At 41.0% G+C, this 24,626-nt stretch overlaps 6 protein-coding genes across 9 annotated transcripts; 2 read left to right on the top strand and 4 right to left on the bottom strand.

Annotated features, from left to right (window-relative positions):
• The first annotated feature begins 464 nt into the window (after positions 1 to 464).
• On the top strand, positions 465 to 10,613 carry Vti1b (Vesicle transport through interaction with t-SNAREs 1b). The gene is made up of 3 exons (XM_015170380.3): positions 465 to 481; positions 9,975 to 10,150; positions 10,218 to 10,613. The coding sequence occupies exons 2-3, from the start codon at positions 9,989 to 9,991 to the stop codon at positions 10,425 to 10,427; spliced, it is 372 nt and encodes a 123-aa protein (XP_015025866.1). The 5' UTR covers positions 465 to 481; positions 9,975 to 9,988; the 3' UTR covers positions 10,428 to 10,613.
• On the bottom strand, positions 805 to 9,312 carry LOC6632846 (V-type proton ATPase 116 kDa subunit a 1). Of its 3 annotated transcripts, none has more exons than XM_015170586.2 (6): positions 9,144 to 9,312; positions 3,819 to 3,956; positions 2,119 to 3,749; positions 1,793 to 2,054; positions 1,493 to 1,727; positions 805 to 1,432 (listed from the first exon to the last, which is right to left on the bottom strand). In XM_015170586.2, the coding sequence occupies exons 2-6, from the start codon at positions 3,933 to 3,935 to the stop codon at positions 1,167 to 1,169; spliced, it is 2,511 nt and encodes an 836-aa protein (XP_015026072.1). In that variant the 5' UTR covers positions 3,936 to 3,956; positions 9,144 to 9,312; the 3' UTR covers positions 805 to 1,166. The 3 variants fall into 3 exon arrangements, with proteins under 3 accessions (XP_015026072.1, XP_015026073.1, XP_002056244.1); XM_015170587.3 differs by lacking the exon at positions 9,144 to 9,312 and adding an exon at positions 7,656 to 7,771; XM_002056208.2 differs by lacking the exon at positions 9,144 to 9,312 and adding an exon at positions 7,445 to 7,625.
• On the bottom strand, positions 10,487 to 12,827 carry Wdr37 (WD repeat domain 37). The gene is made up of 3 exons (XM_002056206.4): positions 12,424 to 12,827; positions 11,775 to 12,369; positions 10,487 to 11,717 (listed from the first exon to the last, which is right to left on the bottom strand). The coding sequence occupies exons 1-3, from the start codon at positions 12,572 to 12,574 to the stop codon at positions 10,970 to 10,972; spliced, it is 1,494 nt and encodes a 497-aa protein (XP_002056242.1). The 5' UTR covers positions 12,575 to 12,827; the 3' UTR covers positions 10,487 to 10,969.
• A 156-nt stretch (positions 12,828 to 12,983) lies between these two features.
• LOC6632843 (uncharacterized) lies at positions 12,984 to 14,215 on the top strand. 2 transcript variants are annotated; one of them, XM_032433742.2, is made up of 3 exons: positions 12,984 to 13,354; positions 13,433 to 13,596; positions 13,661 to 14,215. In XM_032433742.2, exons 1-3 carry the CDS (start codon positions 13,238 to 13,240, stop codon positions 13,977 to 13,979), a joined length of 600 nt encoding a protein of 199 aa, XP_032289633.1. In that variant the 5' UTR covers positions 12,984 to 13,237; the 3' UTR covers positions 13,980 to 14,215. The 2 variants fall into 2 exon arrangements, with proteins under 2 accessions (XP_032289633.1, XP_002056241.1); XM_002056205.4 differs by having other exon boundaries at positions 13,415 to 13,596.
• Positions 14,216 to 14,388: 173 nt separating this feature from the next.
• Positions 14,389 to 22,037, bottom strand: LOC6632813 (homeobox protein cut). Its single transcript, XM_015170585.3, is given in 6 exon segments — positions 14,389 to 16,251; positions 16,310 to 16,475; positions 16,598 to 17,252; positions 18,255 to 18,359; positions 18,421 to 18,791; positions 21,895 to 22,037. Coding segments are annotated over 5 exon segments (2,025 nt in total). The 5' UTR covers positions 18,738 to 18,791; positions 21,895 to 22,037; the 3' UTR covers positions 14,389 to 15,469.
• Positions 18,798 to 22,013, bottom strand: LOC6632812 (TWiK family of potassium channels protein 18). Its single transcript, XM_070207500.1, has 2 exons — positions 21,895 to 22,013; positions 18,798 to 20,091 (listed from the first exon to the last, which is right to left on the bottom strand). The coding sequence occupies exon 2, from the start codon at positions 19,974 to 19,976 to the stop codon at positions 18,936 to 18,938; it is 1,041 nt and encodes a 346-aa protein (XP_070063601.1). The 5' UTR covers positions 19,977 to 20,091; positions 21,895 to 22,013; the 3' UTR covers positions 18,798 to 18,935.
• Positions 22,038 to 24,626: the final 2,589 nt, after the last annotated feature.

Genomic DNA, 24,626 nt, shown 5'->3' with positions numbered 1-24,626 from the left:
TGGTGAACTGATCGTCGTGGTCAAGTGACTTCTGCGTTGAAGCTTTGGTCATATAGTTTGGACTCCACTTATGTACAACTTTCCAGGCTTATCTTTTGGGCGCATGCTTCGGATAAACTGCCACAAGGTAACAGACAATTGAGCCCATCTATCAACATGATCGAATGGTGTCCGGGGTGTCTTATCAGTCTGCCGCTTGATATCGTAGCAGTTCCCAAGGCATTAAAAACTAATTGGATCGCAATTAGAAAACCATTTGCAGCCAGTTCTTATGTACATAATTCATTTGGGTCTTTCGTTAGTTGTGAAACATTTGTCAGTGAAAGAAGTTCATAGTTAGATGAGTAAAATATAGAAAAGTTACAATTACGAAAAAATTCTATAACTTAAATGAATTTTAAAATCAAGAATATTGTACTAGATGGATGAGTTACTTAAGTAACCGCGTCATTGAAGATCTGGGCTCAAACTCCAAGCTTAGGTATGGATGTTTTAATAGCTAAGCAAAAGTGCCAATGTTTGTTAAGTTATACATTATAATAATAATAATTGAATACCCATCATTATATGACAACCAAATACAAGAGGGTGAGAGATAGTTGACAACTATATAAATTAGATTAAGAGTATGAACTATTTATAAGATAGCCAACACAAGGCTATACACTATATAATGCCTACGTATAATCAAAGCATGATACCCTTTTATTCTCTCTTTAACTCTCTTACACCCAAACATAGATAGAACTTTAACTTCAGTCTGGACAAACAGTTATATGTATAAGTATAGATAAATCAAACATATTGCTTTTCTCTTCTTGCTTTATTTTATCAAGTTAGTTAACTGTGTGCTTAAAATTTATAATAAGGATACACGACTCACAGACATCATCAACATAAATTCTAAGCAGACATTAACCGAACTGACTTATTAGTTTACAATTATTTGTAACAACGAATATCAAATTATTGCTTGAAACGGTTTTTTATGAGAATACATAACAAAATCTTTTGACAACGGATGGAATACATTGACTGAGGGAATATGTGGGAAGAGCACCACAATACTGACAGTATTGAGAAAACAAAAATATTTAACAAAACAAAATTATATTTATATATATATGTATAGTATTCATATATGTGTGGCTATTGCTCTGGCTCAATTACTCCTCTTCTTCGCCATCAATGATTGCCTTGAAGCTGAAGGGCTGGAACGCATAGCCTAAGCCCTCGTAAAATTTGCTCATAAACTCCACCCAATGCAGACGCAAGGTGTGCAGGAAGGCGGACAAACCCTCCATCATGACCAAAATGGCCAGCGTGAACATGCACCAGGCGCCAAAAATGACAAACAGAGCAATTGCGCCGGTATAGGGCGCCATTTTCAGGCCCAACGACAGCACCATGTTCCACAACACCTCAGACAGTTCTAAAAGGAATTTAAAGATGCATTAAAAAAAGTAGACCTTAAAGTCTTCAAAGCACTTACGGGCATGAGCCAAGGACAAGGCCCAGAGACGCAGATACGAGGCTGTATGCGAAATAGTACTGAGCACGTATTCGATGGTGTGGATGGCTTGATGAATGTAGATTTCGCTCATGGGCTCATCTTCGTGACCGTGAGCGCCGCCAGCACCTTCCTCTTGTCCTGAGGAGCCAGTGGGCAATGGTGTCTCCCCCTCGGCCAGTTCCATGTTGCCTGTCAGCTCGCCATTGTGCTTGACCTGTCCAGAAAATAAAAAAAAAATCAACAATAGCGCTTCCCTCAACCTGAAGACGCTCTACTTACATGTGCAACGGTGTTGCGACGGGTGAATTTGATGTACAGCGGCTTGCCCAGCAGCATCCATGGCACGCAGATAAGGCCAATGATGACAAAGGTTTTCTGCAGGCCATCCTGTGCATCGAACATGAACTCTTTGCAGCCACTTGGCGGCGGTGTGTTCTTGAACAACATCATGTTGATGAACATGATCAGCACAGATGGAGCACAGCCAGGAGTCTCGGGTTGGCTATCGGTGAAGGCGGTGTATTTGAACCACTTGAAGAACCTAAACGGAATTCAAATATATATAATATGTGCCATTGATAAGAAAAGTCGTACAATTTACTTACATCATGAACACCATGTAGCCGAAGAGCAGCAGCAGGAACAGAATTTGAGGCACAAACTCCAGGAAGATGGAGGAGTAACGCTTGAAATGCACAAAATTACAAACGGACATGCAGACACCAAAGACCATGTGCAGCACACCGATAATAATGGACAACTTCATCTTGAAGCTGTTGAGAAAGATGATCTTGTTGTCTGCCAGCTGCCAAATAGGATCCAGGCCCAGAGGATAAACACCCTTGGCCGAAGTGCGCGGTGGCATCTGTAGACTCGGATTGGCCAGCACGGTCGATGTGTTGTAGTTGTTCACCCAGTTCGATCCGAACAGATTCATGGACTTGGAGAACACATCGTTGTAGATGAAGCCCGTGTAGCAAGAGAACAGGCCCATGAGGAGAATGATATAGCGGCCGCCAAAGAAGATGTTCCAGATTTCGCCACCGTTCTTAATGCGACCCAGCTTCCTCTCACTGAGCACCATCCAAGCGCCAAACAACAACAGTATTAGGCCATGACCCAAATCGCCAAACATAACAGCGAAGAGGAAGGGGAATGTAATGCAAGTGTACAGAGCCGGATTGCACTCGCGGTACGAGGCAATGCCATAGGCATCAATAAGGTTCTGGAAGCCGCGCGTGAACTTGTTAGTGCGATTGAAAGTCGGCGGCATTTCATTCGTATCGATAACATTAAGGAATGATGGGATTGTGCTGCCCACAGCAGCTGAGCCGTCGGAAAGAGCCTTCTGCACAATGTGCAAGTCCTTCGTTGGCACCCAGCACTCGCCGATGAGGCACTTCTTGGTCACATCCATGTTGAAGAGATTGAGCGTATGATAAATGGCCTTCATCTTCTTGACCATGATCGACCACGAGGGCAGATTCTTGGAGACAGTTGCGAGCACACGGCTGCGATGATCCTCGGTCTGGCTAAGCACCAGCTTCAGATCTTCAAGGCGTGTACGGACATTCTTGACCATCTCCTCGCGCTCGTTGTGTGAGCTAGGGCAGGGATAAAGTGAGGCATGGAAGCCAGTGCACACCTTCTTGATGCGATTCTTTAGCTGCTCGCCCTGGAAAAAGGCCACAAAGACGGTCTTATAGATGGGATGACCAGTGGCTGGATCGTTCAGTGGCTCATCCAAATCAGAACGCTTAAGGAACACATTGCCACGCGAGATGCGCCACAGCATGCGCTCGAAGCCAAAGACACGTTCACGATTGATGACGCCCGCCACGAATCCAAGACGTCCACGGTGCTGGACAGTCGCTTCATCAATAACGCCGGCGCCGCGATTGCTGGAGTCCAGATTGAGCACCTCCTGGTCGGAGAAGAAGCCCTGCGTATTTTCCAGCACCTTGCGCAGTTCCGTTAGCTCCAAATAGTTGGACTTCATGTTCACCTCGTTCTGGGCCAGCTCAATCATTTCCGTTTCGGTTTTTTCCAAATGCGCCTCCAGGTCGATAATCTCGCGTGGATTGGGCGCACGCGGTATATCATCCTGAATATCCGGCAGCGCAATGCCGTCCTTCTTAATCTCCGTCTCGATGTAGCGTATCTTCCGCTCCAGCTCATCGCAGCGACGCACCTCCGTCACGAACTTGCGTTGGAACACATTCACAGTGCAATTCAGCTGTGGGAATGACAAAGGGAGTTACGAATGACTTTCATTTCGGAAGAATTCGTGTTCGACTGGACTTACATCGCGAAACTGCACACAGCCGGTTTCACCCAGCTCCGAGACGGAGGTGTATGCGGCCTCTGGTTGTATAAACATCTGGCATAATGCCATTTGCTCACTGCGGAACATATCCCCCATCTTGGCGACGCTTCACGTTCCCTGCAAAGCATAGATAGAGTGAGAAAATGAGGGGGGGCAGGTTAGTTGGAACATTCCACAGACATGCAATTAAAATTCAAATAGGAAAAATATTCAACAGCCAGACGAAGACGTCGTCTTTGTCGTCGTCGTCGTTCCCGTCGTCGCCTGGCAAGTGATTTGAATTGTTTTTGTTTGTTGTATTTTTATTTTTTGCCTAACCATGACAGCCAATGGCTTCTTTTGTCTAGCATATCGTATACGATACGCAGGGAAGGCTCGCTTGCGCGGACAGCCACGTTTGCATCTCTACGTCCTGCCGATGGCAGATGTCCACTCAAAAGATATGAAAACAATGTTTATTTACATTTACCTTAGTTTGTATTTCTCTATATTTTTTGTGTAATATTGGAGGCGCTAAGAAAGGTGGCTGTACGTCAATCGAGATTTCACTGTACTCGCAAGCATATGCTACACGCGCCATAAAATTTTGTAAATGCCCGCAGAAAACGGTCGAGGAAATTTTCATTGGCGCTGTTCCTAAAAGCGAACTTATTTTGTTGTATGTATTTATCTACACGGATTTGTTTTACATATTATTTATTGTTCTTTTCATTTGTTTATCTTCTTCTCTTAATGTAGTAGCATGTGTTTTATCGTAATTACTTCTGCACATTGCCATGCACCGCCGAAATGAAAATCGTCAAATAATTATTTCTTCCTGAATTTGTGTTCGCAGAAAATTCATCATTCGCAGTATATTTAAGTATCTAGAGTAAGCTTGAGTATATATCTACGCGAAATTTGATAGTTTCGCTGACTCTCGAAGTTTTATTGGACTTCAACCCAAAACCTTATTGTCATTCTATCTACATATGCACACTCAAACGAAAAAATGTACAATTTAAATATTTATTTCGAAAAAAAACCCATTTCACTAAATTATTTGAAATTCTTACACGCGAAGCATACTTTTCTAAGCCCGAATAAATATCAAAATTGATAGTTTTACAATCGGGATAAAAAGTTTTCTAACAAGAACAGAATTTGTGTGGATCAAATTGTTTATTATTATAATACCTATTTAATCTTTTAAGCTGTTCGCACACATTTTTTACATATATATTCGCATGTTTTGAATTTTTGGAATATTTGAATAGCATATTTTCTAAATATATTTAATAATGTTAGCTAGTTTTTTGTTGTTGTGCGTGTTATTAGTTGACGCAATGGCATAATATTGGAAATCTAGCAAAGCCGATTAATCATATTAACTGATAAATATCTGTTTTATCAGAATACTGCCAAAAACATATGAGAATATAAGACTAGACACAGTCGAAATCGACGGCACTTACAGATAATGCGTGTGATTAATGTTTTTGATTTAATTAGAGCGCGTTGCACTAAGCAACGCAGCTGCTGCGGTCGGTTCTGTGTTGGCTAAAACAGAGTGCTCTAGTCGGGAGTGACCGACTAGAAGATACGTCGTGTCCAGCTGCAGTCTGCATGCTGGGCATAAGCTCGAATCCAAACGTGGCTGAATTACAAAGCTCAAGGCAACACCTATGTTTTTTAAGGTATGTGAGGAAAGGTATAAAAAACTTTAAATATTTTCGATTATTGCATACTATACAAAAGTATACATACCTAATTTGGTGCCCCTTGCTATTATAATTCCGAAATACGCTCAAATTACTTATGGATGATTTCTAACAAACTGAAGGAGCTACTTTCAATATTTAAGCCAGCTTAAGTACGTTGTCATAATCAGGAGCATATATAGCTTATAAGGTTGCATACATATATACAAAACCAGGATACCCTTCGCAATGCGTTCAGGGTATACGAAGTAAAACAAATAGAATGAGCACACAGACGCGACGCGCCAAGGTTCACTGTGACATCATCAGACTCGAAACAGTCAACGACACGGACGACAGTGCGACGCGTCGCACATTATCGAACTTTAATGGCCTGGCCAGGAATTAGCTTTAGCTTATATACATGTGCACACACATACATATGTATGTGTGTTGTACATACATAACAGAATGATGATAGATGTGCCTGGACATATGTACATACTGAATGCTCGTTAAAAACCATTTGTATCTCTGTCCGCCTTCTGCCCGCCGTTTGCATACAGTTTTATGCTAGCCTCTCGGCTGCCGGCCAGCAGCATGCCCAGAAGTTGTCCCCAGTGGAGCCAGCAATTGCATGGCATTCATATTTTGTAACCCAATGTTAGTTCCTTGCAATTCGAACAGCTCCACAAGGAAAAACGCCTGTTGCCTGCCTGTTGTTGCTTGAGAAATGCCGCAAGTATTTTTATACCCTTACATCGAGTGTTTTAACTTTCTTCTCGATTTGTGTAACATTTTCGCGCCTTTTTGGTATATATATAAATTTGCTAATAGTATGCTTGGCAAGGTAACTGATCCATATTTTCGCTTTAGGTAGTTACATCTAGAGCATACTCAACATCGGAGTAGTATAGAGTATTTAATCATCGGATCCATAAAATATCTGGTTTTCGCTTAGATTGGGTTTTTATTCATTCATTTACCCGACACCCGATCTGACTGTACTGTTTGGCATTTTTACAATGCATTTTATCAGAATATATGAAAGTATATTTATAGCAGCGCAATTAAAATAATCAAAATTAAATGAGCATAGCAAAATTATCGCTGCCAATTCCGTAATGGATAACTGCGTGCAGCGGGTAGCTAATGTGCTGCCTAAACGGAAGTCTACCATTTTTGCATTTACCAACACTCAACACTCAACGGCTGATGCGACAGTGCCTACTAATGTATGTTTCTCTGTAGAACTTTACAACAAGTTTTTATCAACATTTATGGGTTCGCTACCAAAGTAAAGCAATAAATATAAAAATTCTTCGAGCATTGCACAATTATCGCTAAATAAGTTGGCAATTCCTCAAAAGATAACAGTTGGGAAATTCTATTTGACTTAGTGCTTAAACGGAAGCCCGCCTATAGAGTATATACTAACTACTCACAATGTGCATTAAACATGCATTGTAGTTTAAGTAGAACTGCCTTTACTAGGCGAGCCCGTATAATTTAAAGCTAATTTGGACCATACACGTGGGTAATTGATTGGCATTCATAAATCAAGGGCTCATAAATTGTTAACGATATCTGCTACCTGGTCACACCCACAACTGGAGCTAGTTAGAAATGTGTATACAGTGAAAGTTTAACTAAAGGAAAGTTCTTTGGGGTGGACATCAGTCAGACATTCGCTATGTTTTGAGTCCTAATATATTAAATTCCATTTTATGGTACATTTCTCTAAATAATACAAAAAAGCCGAGCCATATTCGTAACAGGACAAAAGCACGTTGAAATCACAATTGTTCACTCACAAGAGCTTTCACTGTATGTCAGCAACTGTCATACACACAAACAGCAATCGCATATCGTTTTTAATTAAGCTTCAATTAATATGAAACGCTTTCAAGCTGAATTTCAACTTGCCTTGCCAAACACGATATGCGCTTTTAAGCCAATGTATTGTATTTATGAACATGCATATGTACAAGCATACAGATATCGTGTGAAGGTATGTATACTTTTGTTAACCACAAAAAAAAAAAAGCACAAATATTTTTTCAGTTTCTAAACACGCACAACAAAACGACAGGCAACTAACTGTAAACCAGTTCAACTTAAAAACAACTAAACACACCGTTGCCGTCTGCTCGAATGCTCTCGCTCCCGCTGCCTGGCCGTGCCTGTCAGTTTACTTTTCGCTGGTCATTTTCGTGAGTAAGTCGGGCTGGACGTGTAACGTGTGGGTGTTAGTTTGTGTCTCGGTTTGCTTTACATACGCACACATAATGTGTGAGTGTGTGTGCGTTGACTGTCGCTCCCGAATGCACGCAAGAAGCGGGCGAGTCTTAATTACATTTTAACGAAGCAACAGCACTTCGTGTTTAACGTTAATGGCATTTGCGACCCCCGTCGATGCACGCCCCTGCCAGGCTCAGTTAATATCGCTACGACAACGAAGTTTCGTTAAAAAATTGTTTGTTTTGTTTGTTTTTCGCTCTCATGCGCGCTTGCTCTTTTGTGCGCTCACTTGTGCCTGTATGTGTGTGTGTGTGTGTGTGTGCAACGTTTATTTGGTCATTTTTATTCAATTTTTTTTTTATCATTTTGTGCTCAATTTTTTTTACAGTTTTTCCTAACTATTATCTTTGAAACAAAAACAAGCGTTTTAATTAAAAAAATATTAAAATACAAATGTTATGCCAGCGATAAGAACAATGATAAACTTTAAGGAAATTATTTAACATAAGAGACTCAAAAGCCCCGCCCAGACGTTGATAACCAGGCCAAAGTTATATAAGTGGGGACTACGACTAGAGCACACGCCAAGCGCTTAATCCCCTTAATAAGTGTAATACTTCAAATAGCTAGTCTGAAATCTAGAGCTTTTATAGACTTCCTATGAATAAGCAAATACATATGTATATACAAACGATCGGCTGTAGTTCTAATCAAAATGATTGATGGAAGTGCTTGTGAATATTTATGATCGGCTCATAAATCATAATTAAACCGAAATTGATGCACTTCTATGACGAGAGCTACTCAAGTATTGTTTAAAAAACATTAAAACACGAATTCTTAAGATGTTCTATGAGAAAAGTGCAGGTCACATGATATGGGGGATTGCATAAAACTCAGCTCTGTAACGCCACTGGTCACACACTCACACACACACATACGTACGCAAACTGCTGACTAACGTGCGTGAGAGACCACAGATACTCTGAAATAGATACTCAGCACGTCTACAGCTAACTGTTACGCTCGCTGCGGGGGCAGGAGGCGAGCGTCAGCTGGTGTCGCGGCATTTACTTTGACATTAGTCCCATGACGAGTCGCAGAGCTGCGCCCACAAATGATGCCCGCTGCCCTGTGTAGGCATCACGTGCGGGGACAGTAATTGTTTAATTTTTATTAAAACATATACTGTTAAGACGCCTTATACGCACGCATGCTTAACAGAAGATCACCTTGAAGTCACACGCGAATTTATATGTATATACATAGTATATATTATACATACAATATACATATGTATGTACTTGCTCGACAGTCTTACGATTTTATCTGCTGTTTTATCTTAACTTATCGGTTTGTTTTATTTGCGCGTCTTCTTGCTTACCTTTGCAGTTTTGAGACTGATTTTTAATACAAAATATTCAAGATTCCCCAAGCGAACGTGCGTTAAATTTAGAACTTGTTCTGCCCGTTGCGCCTGTATAGGTTATTGAAACGATCTCGACGGAGCCAAAAGAGCACACGTCTGGTTAACACCGACGTTCACTTGCTTTTGATGTTAAGTATTCAGCTGGGGCGAGCATGAAGCCAACGGTAGCGCACGCTCACTCTCTCGCTCTCTCTTTCACTCGCTGGCTCTCCTTTGAGAAGTGCTGGGTGGTTGGCTGTATGGCGGCCTCCGAGCATGCTAAATATCTATATGTGTGCGTACTTACATATATGCACACACACACACAAACATTGTATATGTGTAGATACGTGTGATCAAGTTTTTCTCTTATCATAAATCGAAATACAAAAGTCCAAGCCCTCGAGTGTTATATGTATATTTATTTTGTGTGTTTGCAAATATGTACGTATAATTTTAAAAAAGAGACACTATCAATTATAATTAACAATGCGTCAAAAGAGTAATTCCCTGGGCTTGATAAGCCAGTTGATATTGATTATTTGTGTTTTGGTTATGTCAGTCTTATAAATCGTTAGAATTTAGTACTAAGCAAATGGGTCTTGGCAACCAAGTGCGTTAACTTTAAACGCACAACATACATATGTATGTGCGTTTGTATGTTTCATGCTACCAGGGCTGCTAAACTTAACAGTTGTTGTGGTGGATTGTCGATAATTGTTGGCTGAATGCTGTTTACATTTTTTTTGTATACTTGTGTGCAACTGTTCAACTACTAAACAAATTTAATTTAATCCTATTTTACAGCCCAAAGCCGCAGTATGTCCTATAATGGGTACACCCAACTGCCTAGCGGTAGCATCGACTACGAGCGCCGCCAGCAACAGGTGGTGGCCAACACCTACGATGTCCTGCAGCGCACGACCGAAAGCATCCAGCGTTCTAATCAGGTGGCCATTGAGACGGAAAACATAGGAACTGGGGTAAACTCTAAAAAAACAATAAAAAAAACACTTGGCTAATAATTACTTTCATATGTCACACACACAGGTGCTCGGAGAACTCGGTGAACAGCGTGAATCTCTGCTGCGCACCACACGCCGCCTGGAGGATGCCGATCAGGAATTGTCAAAGTCACGGATCATCATACGCAAGCTGAGTCGGGAAGTTGTTTACAACAAGATTGTTTTGATATTAATTATCATTCTGGAGGTGGCCATACTCATCGGCCTGCTGGTTTTGAAGTTTGCCCATCTGTGAAGGACGGGCGGCATCAATCGAATTATTATTCCAAAGTTGAGATCTATGCGTGGTGGATATGGACTTTTATTAAATATGTTTATTTTTTTCTTCTAACATTCATGTTAAACCCATGCCTTAGACATATAGAGTTAAGTTACTATAAATCGTTTATGATCGATATTAATAAAACACAGCTAAAAGTTATGGAGATTTTTTCGATCCCTTATCTACACATTTCACATTTAGTATATGCGGGAATAACAATGATATATATATATAAATATATATAGGTATATATATGCGCATGTTTATCGCGATTATTTGGCATAAAGCAAGTTGCATGCAATGGATAAAGAACGCATTCAAAATAGTTGTTTATGTTCGCAAAATACTTGATGTACGTTGCGATTTAAGTAAATACACGCGTTTCTATTTGAGATAACAAAGTCAAAGGTCAATGATGTGTTCGAGAGTAATCCGCTTTTGAGTAACCACGTGAGAAAAGGGGATTAGATGGTTTGTGGTTGTGGCTGGAATGCAGCTCAACGTTTAAGTAATTTTCAATTATCCTTTGGTAACACGATGGACCAGCCAAATACGCGTCGATCGAAGCCGCAGGAGAACAAATCACAATTAAGTAGCGGCTCCTCCGCCCAGGCGACGGAGGAGACCATGCGACGATGTCCCTGGCGACTGGTGCGCGGTAAACGCGCCACACGCTGCCCATTCAAATCGAATAGTCGAATCTGTCGGTTGTCGTGGGGAATAGCTATAATACCGCCACTGGAGACAGCTAAGCGATTTACGGATGAATCTGTTCGTATGGTGGCCAGGGCTGAGCGCATATTGCGCAACTCCCATACTTTGATAGTGCGATCATCTGAGCCCGAGACGACTTTATCGTCGCGCGCAAAAACGCTTGATGTGACCGACTCGGTGTGTCCCTGGAAGACGGATACTGCAGGTATCGGATCGCGGAAGTCCCATAAACGGAAGGTGGTGTCACGTGATGCGGTCACAACCAGACGCTGTGTTGGATGGGCCGAAACATGGGTGAGCTCATGATCGTGGCCGGTTAGTGGCTGTAGCGGCTGTGCCGTCTCCACGTCCCACAATATTGCAGTGCGATCCCAGCTGCCTGTGATAATCTGGTCCATGCTCGAAAGCCAATCTGCAGCGACTACAACTGACAGATGGCCACCAGGTCCACTGAACTCGCAGAGCGGTGTACGCAATGTGTCCACTCGGTCCCGATCCTCTAGCTGGCCATCACTGTCATCAAGCTCCTCCTCAGACGAGTGGCCCTTTCTATAAATGCATGAGCTAATCATTGTGCAACTTTCTTAATAGTCTACAATCTCTTACTTGGGCACTTCCCAGTTGACTGCTGCTTGCCAGATGTGTGCAGTGCCATCGCCACTGCCTGTTAACACCAGATCTCGATGCTGATGGAACTTAATTGAGTTGACGGATCCCGCATGTCCTTGGTACTGCAGCAAGCAACGGGCACTCTCTATGCCCCAAATGCAGGCGGTGTGATCGGCTGACGCTGTGCCAATAATGGGCTGACCCACTTTGGCGGCTACCTGCCATATGCCATCCTTGTGGCCACCAAATTCGCGCACCACTGAACTGACCACCGTCTGCGCCTTGAAACTGGACACAATGCGGCTGGTCTGCGCTTTGATTTTATTACTGGCCTTTACCTTGCTGCCGCCGGTGGCGCTGCTCAGCTTGGCTTTGAGACTCTTGTGTGTGCTGGAAGCGGCAGCCAGCAAGCTAGCGCCAATTTCGTCGCTCAATGGAGCCGAAGGTGTGGCGGGCGTAGCTGCCAATGAGGCACCACCGCTACCCGTGGCGACCAGCGAGCCAGTGGTGACTCCACCCGCTGCGGAACGTTGATCGTACGGCGTCAACGAATCTTTGGTGTTTGCGGTGGCGTTTTCGAGTTTATCCTGGACTGCAAGGGCCGATCAACAAAAGTTTGCGCACTCTTTCAGAGAGGTCTACTCACGATTCAGGTTCTCCAAGTACAGCTGCTCAAATTCCTTTTCGATTTGGGCAAACAGGAAGTGCAGGCGGGCACGAAATGGCGCATCCTCGGGTATTATGGAGATGTCCTCGGTGAGACTTGTTAGCCGCGTTTTTGCTGCCGTTGCCTTCATTGTGTTGTTTTTGTTTTGCTTGTGTATTTGTTTCTTCACGTCTGCCAGTTTATTTCTGACTGCCGCCACAGTGCGTTTCCCGTCAGCTGGTTTGTTGATAACAATCCAATTAGTGGATAATTTTAATGGTAACCTTTCGCACTTTATTGATCCAATCCCATTATATATATTCGTGTTGCATGAATATTTTTCTTTGGGTTTTGATGTTTTGCAGTGTTGAAAAACATCAAATCGCGAAATGCAATCTTTCTCTACACTGTACACAAACGCAGCTGAATAAAAACATTGAACAGAACATCAGCTGATTTACTTAACCGAAATGTGTGCCTAAAGTTTTACTAGATACCTACTGACATGACTTAGAAATTTTGTTTGTATATGATTGCTTTCAATACGAATATAAATATATCCGACACCCAACAATTAAGATACAATTTAAATAATAGTTCAAAAGTTTAAACATGTGCATGTGTAGGTTTACTAAAATCAGAGCAGCCGCATAAAAATACGCATACAAGCCAAGCTTCTATTATCAATCGCTCACATAAAGGTTAACATTTGTTTTTTTTTTACACATTGCTTGGCCACATCGCTAACGCAGACTGACCAACAGATAAACAATACAGTTAGGAGCTGTTAATTAATATTAACAAAACAATTAAAATGCGCAAGACATGGGTAAAACGCGAGAATATTTACTACAAGCCATTCTACAAGGACAAATCCAAAATGTTTTTTCTGTTAATTTTTTTGGTTGGAATCTCATTCATTGCATATCAGGTTAGTAAACGATTTTGTGTTAAATATTATTTTATTTTAATGAACAAAAGTAAATAATAGGCCTTCTCGCTGAATCAGTTGCCCAGCGTTCAGCAGCTGCGACGCAAGCACAAACAAATGATGCAGTCTCTGGGCAGCAAACAGCTGGATGTGGACGACTTTGATGGCGGGGGCGGTGCCGGTTGGGGTCTCAATCTAGCTGTGCCTGCAACCCAAGATGCAGACGCCATTAAGATCATACGGTACGTTTTTTTAATGCGGATCAAATGTCAGTTATATACTAATCACCACGTCTACCTTGTGCAGCGGCATACGGCTCTTCGACTATGATGCCTACAAGCCCAATTATAAAGGCAACTTCAAGTGCCTGGATGGTAGCAAGGAGATTCCGTTTGACCATCTCAATGACAACTATTGCGACTGTGATGCTGATGGCAGCGATGAGCCGAGCACGAATGCCTGTGCCAATGGGCGTTTTTATTGCAAATACCAAAAAAGACATATCACGGGACGTGGCCTGGATGTCTGGGTTTGGGCGTCCCGGGTGAACGACAACGTTTGTGATTGCTGCGATGGCAGCGACGAGTGGACGACACATGTCAAGTGCCAAAATAATTGTGCGTAGCTTTTCATTGGTGCAGCTAAGCAGACCACCGGGCGCAGAACTCCACTTCTATCTCATACGCATCTCAAAGATTACTCTGTTAGTGTTAAAATCGCATCACAAAACATATTTTTTGTAGAACATTTTTGATTACGATTACGATAAACTTGTAATTTATTAAAAAAAAAAAAGAAGAAAAAAACTAGGCGGTATGTTTAAGTAGATTGAATAAAAACACATTAATCTTAAAAATTCAACTGCCCAATATCATCTAACATTATGATCAATCGAGACGTCTTGGTTTCAATAGTTTCTGCTTGTTGACATGGTCCAAATGCCCTTAGTTATTTTTTACCCCCATTTAAGGCTTTCGCACGTGTGCTTATGCTTAGTTTCATTTATTGCTAGACTCGCAAGAATCAGAAGCCAGTTTTACATAGAACTCTATATTTATAATGAAGAAAATTCTTAGCACAATTCAATGCTTTGTTTATCAACATTATCATTTAATATGTCTTCATTTTTGGTTTAAAATTCGCAGCATATTTACTTTAGTTTCAAGCCATATAATTTTTACTGACAATTTTGAACTGCAAATTCTAAAAGGTACGAAACGGTTGTTATTAGATTAATAGCAATATTTTAGTTAAAGTATGTAATCACTGTGTATGCTAAGTTTAGGAGGGTGTATGCATTTATCTGTTATATAAGTGGTAACCGGGATTTAATGCTTGTTTTTAATTTAATTTAATTTTTGTTTGTATTGTTAAGGAACGTTTTTGTTATTTTCGAATTGTTTATTTTCATTGAGATGGGCTACTAAGAATTTCGTAGTACAAAGTTCAACTACGTACACAATACATAGAGCAAAATCGTTTTTGTAATCTTACAAAATTCATTAAATAAAGTACAATAAAGGCATTACTACTAAGATTAATTGAATTTGTAAGCCTATGTGTTTTAAGGTTTTTGGAACTTAAGTTATTCTTACTTAACGCTAAGTAATACTTAATCAGAGTTTTTCTTTTCTATATTGAATATTGTTTGGATACTGCGGCTCTATGTTTGCGTGGATAAATTTTTACTTTCATTTAAATTCCTCTTAATCGAAATGTCCAAATATGATTTAAATACGTGCGCATTCCAAATAAGACGAGTGATGAAAAAATTGCATATACGAAATTATAAAAGAGATGTATTATTGCACTGACGAGATTTTATGCTTAAGCTTTCGACAATATGAGAAGGGGATATGTATAAGACAAAAAAAAAATGTATATCATAAAAAAATAAATAAATATTTTTGGGACATCAAACATAAATTATAGAAAAAATATACAATTAAAATCTGTTTCAGCACAACAATTGACACAATATTTGAACCTAAACTTAGCTTTACATAATAGGTATAAAAAGAGAGAGAGTTGAGTTGAGGGTAACTTAATCTACGCTTAAACAAACTGAATTGCATATGATGTATGTATAGATAGTTTATAATTAGGTGTACTAGTCTAACGGCAAAGCGTATAATACAATTTTTGCAGTTTGCGTTTCGAGCGACACTGATGATGGTTGTGCGATTGATTTGGCTGGTGATGGTGATGATGGTGTCTGTGCGAGTGCTGCTGTGAATGCGCCTGTTGCAAGTGCTGTTGCTGATAGTGAGTGCGCGCTAAACTGTGTTGCTGTTGTAGTTGTTGTTGTTGTTGTTGTTGCATATGGCTTTGATTATGATTATTTACAAGGCTCGCAGTGGCAGCCGCGGCTGAGCTCGTTGCAGCACTGAGAGCCACCGCCGATGAAATCAGTGCAGCGGCCAAGCGAGAAGATGCCGATGAAGAAGCGGCGTCCGTTGAGAGCAGCAGTTGTTGCTGTTGGCGTAGCTGCTGCAGCTGCTGTCGCTTAGCTGCGGCGGCGCCTTTGCGCATCGCATGTAAACGCCGCCTATGATGATGGGGATGCAATTGAAGCTGTCACTTTGCCTCATCGCTGCCATCCAGCAGATTGTTGCTACCACTGCCAGCGCCATTGTTGGTGGCCACATTTGGCTGCTCATTGCCAGCTTGCTGCTGAAGCTGCTGTTGATTGAGGGAATGGACATGCTGACAGAATGCCTGTAGTACTTCAAAGTGCGTCATCAAATTCGCTGGCTGATTATCGTAATGCAAGTGTCGCGTAATGGGCGCATTTAAACGCCGCAGCATCTCAGTAAACAGTTTCTCTTCCTTGCGTATCCAGGGCCGCCGATCGTCCTGCACCTGGTAGGGTGTGAGGTGCACATGTATGTTCATGCCTAAAATTGAATACACATAAGCGAACTGTGATTTAACAAACCAGAACCAAATGCGTACCCATTCGCGTAAGTGTCTCTAGCAGACTCCGTGATGTGATCCATGTGTTCTTCTGTCCACCATGACCTCCGTCCAGCCAGTACATGTCTGTTATGCGTGATAGCAACCGGCACATACTGCTGTCGTCCGGTGTCAACGTTTTTAGATAGTGAAATTCATAGATGAACTGCAACATAACAATCATAATCATAATCAAGAAATACATGGAAAGTGTCAGTAAGGGTATTTTCGTCTGCTTCGGCAGCGTCAACAATTTTGTTAGCGATTTTTACACCAAATGTGACTCACTTGATTGAGCACGACGCAGCCCTTGCTGAAGCCAATCAGCACCAGCTTGGACTTATCCAAATTCAGATTCTCCCGCCACCACAACGGATTGCTGTCGGCCGCTGGCGTAGTCGCTCGTGGCTGCTGCGGCTGCGTTGGCATCGTCGGTTGAGACGCGGCGCAATCGTTGCTGCTGTTTGTGTTGTTGTAGTGCTCCACATTGTTGGCTGGCGTTGAGTTTGCCTTTGCAGCTGTTTGCTGTTGTTGTTGTTGTTGTTGCTGCTGCTGCTGCTGTTGGCTGTTTGACTCCTGATGGTTGTTAGCGACAGCGTCTTTGTTGTTGCTGTTGTTAACCACATTATTGGTTCCCGTTTCCGTGGTGCCAGCGGAAACTATGGGAAAGATCACGGCGCCATCTGCATCTACTGTTACATTTTCCTGCACCTGCAATATGTCTATGTCCATTTCCTGACTGCTGTCATTGGCTGCCGCCGCCGCCGCCGCCGCTGCTGAGGCTGAGCTAGACTCTGAGTTAACCGTGGCATTCGAGAGCGTCAACGCTGCGGCAGCTGCAGCTGCAGCAACGGCAGCAGCTGCTGCCGCGGCTTGCGCCGCCTGATCGAGTATCTCGTTTTCGGGTATTGAGATCAGACGTTGCGATAGATTCTGTAGCAGTCTGTTAGGAGCGTTTAAGGAAGATAAGATTATGAAAAGAACGTATTGAAATAAGACAAACAAACGCCAAAGCTCAAGAGGAATGACATACACATAATATAACAAGTAAGAGGTTCTAGTCGGGAGCTCCCGACTAGGGGATACCCTGAGCCCTCCTCTTCCAACATCAAATGCAGATATATATATTCTATTTTAGAAGCTATATGTCAAGTTTGGTGACTCTAGCTCTTGTTGTTTACCAAAATTACCTAAAAAACAGAATATCGATTTTATCGATTGCTTGGAAACGAGGTAAGTTATCGATTATCGGAAACAAACTCGGTCTGCGCGGGCACTAAGAGCACCTACATCTAAAATATCTCTAGCAGACAGACAGACGGACATGGCTAGATCGATTCGGCTATTGATGCTGATCAAGAATATATACACTTTATGGGGTCGGGGATGCTTCCTTCTGCCTGTTACATACATTTGGATTTTACAAAAATACTATATACCCTTATACCAATTTTTAATGGGTTCGGGGTGTAAAAACTGAAAGACTAGATTTTTAAGTTGTACCTACAATTAAGATAAAGACGAAAGGTATTAAAAAAATTTTACTATTCTTGTGTACTCTATGAGAACCTGCATCTTTACACATATATCTATATACTAACGGGTTTTGCCTGGCCTTGCCGGGATATTACCTTTCCACTAAGTACACTCCCGTAGAAAATTGAAATATACCCATCTTGATTTCCAGTTCTATTTAAAAATATGTTTCAAGGACATCGAATTAAGAGCCAAGTTTTGGAATCCACGGTTTCCGCTCTTGTTAGTCTTGCGGTGAAAATCATGAAGCTAAACTTGTGTACTTTATGGGGGTCGGAAAAGTCTCCTTCTGTTAAAGCCATTTACACATTTTCAGGTTATACAAATTGCCAGCCAACACTTATTTCACTTCTTAGCTAATCATAGATATTGACCGAGTTGAACTAAATGTGGTTTGTCTTCAACTCACTTTTCTAAATGTTGCAGCGCATGGTTCATGGGCGTATGATCCGGCACACCAGCATTATTTCCACGTACGAAATTATCGAAGCAGCTGAAGGTCTTAAATTCCATGCTGCAAGTGAAACAAGCTCAATAAGTCAATGACTGAGAATATGCTAAATAGAATTACTTACCGAACCGGCCGTATGACTATTATATGTGAGCGAGGAAAGGCTTCACGCAGCAATATCGCAGAATTCTCCAGATTGTATTTCATATAGCCGCGACTATCCCGATTCGTTTCCATGCTCTCCGGAAAGTCCTGCACATCGCCGCCGAAGTAGATAATCGCTTTGGAATCGTCAACATGCTGCGACTGCTGCCGCACAATTGGCGGGCAGTAGACAATGTCGTTGGCACGATTCTGAAAACCGGCCACGGAGAATATGCGAAATGGTCCGGCCGAAGTGCTTGGCGTGCATAAACGCTCCCCGCTGCTGCCGCCAAGCATGCCCTCGAAGTTTCGTATCCTCTCTTGCAGTTGCAGAAATTGATCAATGGTGAGCTGGGAGGAATGAGAGTCATCAGAGATCATTCCAAGCGTCCCACTGAACAGCCACCATAGCACGCACAATGCAAACACACGCATCAACACACAAGCACACACACACACACACACACACGGACACACATACACACGCTCGCACACCTAGTAATAATCATTTTCATATAAGTCACGCGGATCGCCACAGCAGCCAACAAAACGTAGACGCGTATCCTCCACACACAACTTGGCATCCTCCTTCATCTCCTTGAGCTTGACGCGAACTTCCTCGCGCATCAGATTTCGGCACATGGCCACCAGCCCCATGCCCAGCAGCATATATATAAAGTTAATGGCCAGCTTGGAGTGTTGATCGGTAATGCGCTGCAACTCGGACACCTCATTCGGATCGGCGGATATGTCTTCGCGCAGCTTATGCGTGGCTGCATCCACATCGGCGGCTGTCGTTAGTGAGGCGCCCGGCACAAAATCCCCGAACCCGATTTTACACAGTGATGTCATGCAGAAATAGAAGCTATTCAGAAAGCTCCATTTCTCCCAGTTGGCAAACATAATGGTGCCTGTGAGCACATAGAAGATGATGACCCACAGACAGGCCGTTGAGGGCACAATTATCTTTTTGCGCAGGGTCAAGGCGCCAAGAGAACTGCCGTTCTCCAGCGCCTCTAGGCGAGCATCGTAGCTGCGTTCCTGGGTGCAGTCGTGCATGGAGCGGTACAGAAACTTAAACGAACGCGCCAGCACGCGACCCATATTGAGAAAGTAGAGTATATAGAGGGGTATGCCAAATGTGGCATAGATGACAGTGAAGCCCTTGCCCCAGGGCGTACGCGGCACCATGTTCCCATAGCCAATCATGGTGATCACCGACAGGCAGAACATTAACGCTGCCGGGAAGCTCCAGATTTGCGCCGGACTACGTCCCACATAGCCATTCTTAATGATGGCAGCTATCTGCACCTGATATTCACGAAGCACCGCATTCGTCTCGTTCACCCAAAGCGGCTTGTCAATCAGGTTAAGCTCCTCGGTGATGTTCCAGAGACGCTGCGAGTAATTCTGCCGCAGCTCAAGGACATATGTCGCCGTCTTGTCCACATACTCGCGCTCAATGTTCATAAAGGCCAATGCGCCGCAGATGGCATAGAAAACGATGAGGGCACCCACGCCCACCTGGGTGCACATGAACGTGACAAAGTTCCTGCAGCATCGTTTGACGCGCTTCCGCGGCTGATTGCTTGCCGTTGAGGAGACTACCGAGGCGTCCACGCCCACTCCTGCGCCCAGCACTTGCGGAGAGCTGCGTTGAAATTTGTTAGACATGTTGGCCAGACTAAAGCAATTACATAGTTATATAAGTCTATGAGTCCAGCAATGTTTTCACTTATATATCCAAGTATCTAGCAAAATTCTTCCTATTATTCTGTCTTTCGTTTTTTTTTTCTTTATAATGTGCAGTTAATTGGAAATTCGCTTTGGTTTTTCGGGGGCAGAAAGTCTTGAAAATCAGCACAAATGCTATAAATAAATCCACGCACGACCACACAACATTTTCCGCCTAACGAGCCTCTTAACGATCTGCCGAGCTCTAGATGCGCTCACCGCGGCCGCCAAAATCGAACTGCGTGTGTGCTCCAAAAAAAAAAAAAATGAAAGGAAAACTAGTATTTCTCTTGGGCAGAAATAACAACAAGCCAAAAACAACAACAGCAGCAGAAGCATAGCAAAGAGTATCGCTAGGGATTCAATGAAATTATTTTGGGATACAGTAAAAGCTTTGCTAACGTACAGCGTATGATTTTGAGGAACCGTGCACTACTATATCTGGTACAAAAAGCTGAAGCGGATAATCTTTTCCGGCGATAACAAGCAAGAAGGGACATCTTTGGCGTGCCGAATACTTAAAGCTCTCTTAGACATAAGGCTTCGGCTATGTATGCGGAGAGTTATAAGAGTGTCCGTACATACGAGTATTTATGAGTTTGGAAAATGTAATTTAATTTTTTGCAAAATTCATTTAAGTGAACTTCACTGTACATACATACATAGCTATCTTACGATTTATGAACTATGGCAACAAAAGCGGTAAATTAAAATCTAAGGAAAATCTAATTGCATTATTTGATGTTTACGTTATGGCGAGTGAATGTGGGTGTGTAGATAAGACAGATTGTATGGGGAACGTCTTTGATTAATGGCTTAAATAAATGGCAAACTTGTAGATACATGAGCATGTATCCACATACACTTTAAAAACTTTACAATTTAATTATTTAATAATCATACGCACATCAACAGTCGCAGAACCAATAACAATACATAATCAAAACAAAGTGTATGCATAATATAAACAAAGAAAAAAAGCGCGAAGGAGAGCGCAATAAACAACAAAAAACAAGCGCCACAGTGTGACCTGATCCAAAACGAACCCAATGCACGGTGATGCAGAGAAACACGCATTTTGGCACGCACACATTTTTTTTGGACGCATTTGCAATTTCACTTTCGGTGCGTGTGTGTGCAACTGCACTTGCATAACAGCTCCCTTGCCAAAATATGGTTTTTAAGGGTCGTTCACATTCCGCTTAGCCGGTTTAACCTGTACGCGAACGCGCGACAGACAACAGATACACAAGAAGAGGCAGGAAGATCAATGAATGTGCAAAAAACGGGTCAGCGGCGGTGGTTTGCGGTAGGCAAGCGCTGCATTACGTGGGCGTCATTAGGGGTGTTCAGTGCGAGGAGGCGGCTGCCGAGAGGTATGCGACGGGGCGCTGCATTGTCCCCAGCGGCGCTCAACTGCTGCAGTTTTGCTCAGCAATGACCCTGAAGATGTCTAATAAATGGCCAGTGCCAAGCGCAGCGACTGCGGCAGCGGCAGCAGCAACACCAGCTCTGAGGGGTGAAATGCGTAGCCAAGAGATGGATTTTTTCTATACACACACTCGCGCACACACACAATTTGGTCTCACATATACCCGCGCGCATACACACACGCACACACATATATATACATATACTTCAGAAATTTATGCAAAATTTTCAGCGCACCGCGCGAATTTTGCATTGGCTGCACCATTTCGCTGTTCTGTTGTGTACTTACGCCGTTTTTTTATAATTTGTTGTTATAATTTGTTTAGTTATGAAAATATTCCCGCGTCTTTTGATTTTATTCCGTTTTCTTTTATCTGTGCGTCTGTATTTTTAATTTCGTATTTTTACATTGATATTTTCACACACTGCAAATATGGGCACACAAATCCTGTTAAAAATCCCAAAACTGCGCACTTTAGCGTCTGTGTGACCGCAATGACAACATCAAAAATACCACATAGCGAGATACTAAAAATACTGAATTTGCAGATTACAACATGCTCTAGGTGGCAGCCCTAAAAGTGGAGTATTTATATATGCATGCAAGGTATTTGAAAAGAAGGCGGGAATTTATTCGCACATAAATTTAGCTACAAAACACTTGTTTTTCCTACAATTAAAATGTTCCACTTTCATGATTGACCTTCTAATGGACTCGTACAGAACAGTACTATTGATTGGCATTAAAATTAACAAATTTTTCATATATGGCATAGGGTTAAATCAGATTTCATTTTTGCAAAAATGGGGTTTTGTGAATCCAAAAACTTCTTTTACCGGAGTAATTCTCATTGCCCAAAATAAAATACATTCACTTTATATGTATAGTAGTATTATCATCAACAACAAAAGTTTTATACACCACATAAAATAGCTAATACAGAAGTTCACTGGTTGAAACTGCTCGACTTGGAAATACCCCGTGTTGCTGATCTTACAAGCATTTGAACGCTATTCCATAAATATACATACAAGTATGCACTCAATGAAGTCGGCGGTGCTTCAAACAAGTTGGATGGAAAATGATTTACTTCGGCGTTTTTAGTCTGATTTTCAGGTATTCGGTATGGTATACAAAAGTGTGTATAAACCAAGGATCAAGGCTCGATCTTTTTAAACAGATTATTTTTTTTTTTCAGTTTAGAAAAACTGTCGATATTTATAGCCAATGCAAGAATACGGCATGATTATATCGTCTCAGCTCGTCATCCCGAATATATGTATATATACACATATATATATATATATCATTAATATATAATATACATCTGCTCAAACATATTATACCCTCAGCTCTTAAGGTTTGGGCTGTGCGTGTATTACTAATTAGAAAGTCTTACTTTTTAGATAAATCTGAATACAGGCTTTGCTAATGATGTCTTGTCTTTGGGATATACTTACAATGTCGCAGTATCAAATTGAATATACTTACTGATATATTAAGCAAAAAGCATATACTTACTTATTTAGATAAATTTGAGTTTATATTAAGAAATATGGCTGAAAAGAAAGAGGAACCCAGAATTTCACCCCGATGCCTAATGAACGTTTTGAATTGTGCTTCCAACAGAGGGCTTGATAATAATAATTGTGTGCCCCAAATGAAAGTGGGCTATTTTAATAATAATCATAAAGTTTATTTCGTTTTATTTATCGACATTAAAATGCTGCTAGGGATGTATATATTTGATTTAATTTGAATAAATTTGCAAGATATATGCATATGCTCGTTTATGTATGTGTAGCATATGAAATTGATTTATATAAACTGTTAGACGACGAAAAATTTGTTATTAATATTTGCCATTTGTGCCATAATTTTCATATAATGATTGACACCTTTTAATTCTTGTTATTAATATAAAAATTGTCGAATGCAGAGTGAAAAATAATTAGATAAAATCTTGTTTATGTGTGCTGCAAGACTTTAGCAATATTATAATGATTATTTTTAATATTATTTTTTTTAATATTTTTTATTTATAATATTATTTGTATTATCCGCCAGTCAACCCATATTTATATGTATATGTTTAGAGTTTTATATGTCATATATAAAAATACTCCCTAGAACGCTCGAAAAAGCAATCCTTTGGTTATCGTTAGTTAATCCCAAATCTAGATCTGTATAGCATGTAGTATATGTTGGTTGTTTTTAATATAATTTCATATTTATTACATTTTTGGTACATAAATCTGTGTGTGTGTGTGTGTGTGTTGTTGTTGTTGTTGTTGTTTGAATTGCCTTATAATTTGTGCTGTTGCTGTTGTTGTTGTTTTGAAGTAAATGTTGCTGCAATTGTTGTGGGTTTATGTAGTATAGTTAACTGAATAGTTGTAAAACTAAATAAAATTAGAATTATTCATTTATATACACACATACATAACTTAAAAGAACAGTGCGCGAAATTAAACAAAAAGTCGTAAAGTAGTAGTTAAAAATTATGAGCTAAGAAATTATTTTATACATTTTGTGCTTTGGACCGAAATATAACGAAATTTTGATAATAATAATAATATGCAAACGCAATTTAACAAAAGACTCTCCTAAATAAATATAACTAAAAGTCAAGCAACATAAATGTAAATCGAAAAATATTTCCATGTTGCCTCTTCCTAATTATATTCGTTACTTTTTTGTTTTTGTTTGTTTGTTTTTCTTCTTTTTTTTTTTACCATTCTCATTAATTTTGTTATGTAAAGTTTTGTGCCGAAAATATCACATTGATTTTTTTTTTTTTGTTTATTTTTTTTGTTTTGTTTTGCTTTTAAATTTATCTTTTATCATTTTGCCATTATTAATTTCAATAGGTGCCAAACCATAATTTTGCTTATCACAAAATGTTTAAAATTGAATCAATTGAATTGTTTAAAAGTTTTATATTAATATAGTGCTGAAATGATTCTAACAGTTGTCAAATGTCACACAAGCAATTATAAGTTAAATGTATCTCGTAGTTG

The sequence above is a fragment of the Drosophila virilis genome, chromosome 2, assembly GCF_030788295.1.
Source record: "Drosophila virilis strain 15010-1051.87 chromosome 2, Dvir_AGI_RSII-ME, whole genome shotgun sequence".
NCBI lineage: Eukaryota > Metazoa > Arthropoda > Insecta > Diptera > Drosophilidae > Drosophila > Drosophila virilis.
This window is presented reverse-complemented; position numbering and strand designations above follow the sequence as displayed.

Coding starts and splice junctions, on each gene's coding strand:
- Vti1b (XM_015170380.3), top strand. CDS start 9,989: ATGTCCTATAATGGGTACACCCAACTGCCTAGCGGTAGCATCGACTAC. Junction 10,151..10,217: donor CGGAAAACATAGGAACTGGG/GTAAACTCTAAA, acceptor TCACACACACAG/GTGCTCGGAGAACTCGGTGA.
- LOC6632843 (XM_002056205.4), top strand. CDS start 13,238: ATGCGCAAGACATGGGTAAAACGCGAGAATATTTACTACAAGCCATTC. Junction 13,355..13,414: donor TCTCATTCATTGCATATCAG/GTTAGTAAACGA, acceptor AGTAAATAATAG/GCCTTCTCGCTGAATCAGTT. Junction 13,597..13,660: donor GACGCCATTAAGATCATACG/GTACGTTTTTTT, acceptor TACCTTGTGCAG/CGGCATACGGCTCTTCGACT.
- LOC6632812 (XM_070207500.1), bottom strand. CDS start 19,976: ATGTGCACCCAGGTGGGCGTGGGTGCCCTCATCGTTTTCTATGCCATC.
- Wdr37 (XM_002056206.4), bottom strand. CDS start 12,574: ATGAAGGCAACGGCAGCAAAAACGCGGCTAACAAGTCTCACCGAGGAC. Junction 12,370..12,423: donor GTACTTGGAGAACCTGAATC/GTGAGTAGACCT, acceptor CGGCCCTTGCAG/TCCAGGATAAACTCGAAAAC. Junction 11,718..11,774: donor GTCAACTGGGAAGTGCCCAA/GTAAGAGATTGT, acceptor ATGCATTTATAG/AAAGGGCCACTCGTCTGAGG.
- LOC6632846 (XM_015170586.2), bottom strand. CDS start 3,935: ATGGGGGATATGTTCCGCAGTGAGCAAATGGCATTATGCCAGATGTTT. Junction 3,750..3,818: donor GCTGTGTGCAGTTTCGCGAT/GTAAGTCCAGTC, acceptor TCATTCCCACAG/CTGAATTGCACTGTGAATGT. Junction 1,433..1,492: donor CTTGTCCTTGGCTCATGCCC/GTAAGTGCTTTG, acceptor AATTCCTTTTAG/AACTGTCTGAGGTGTTGTGG.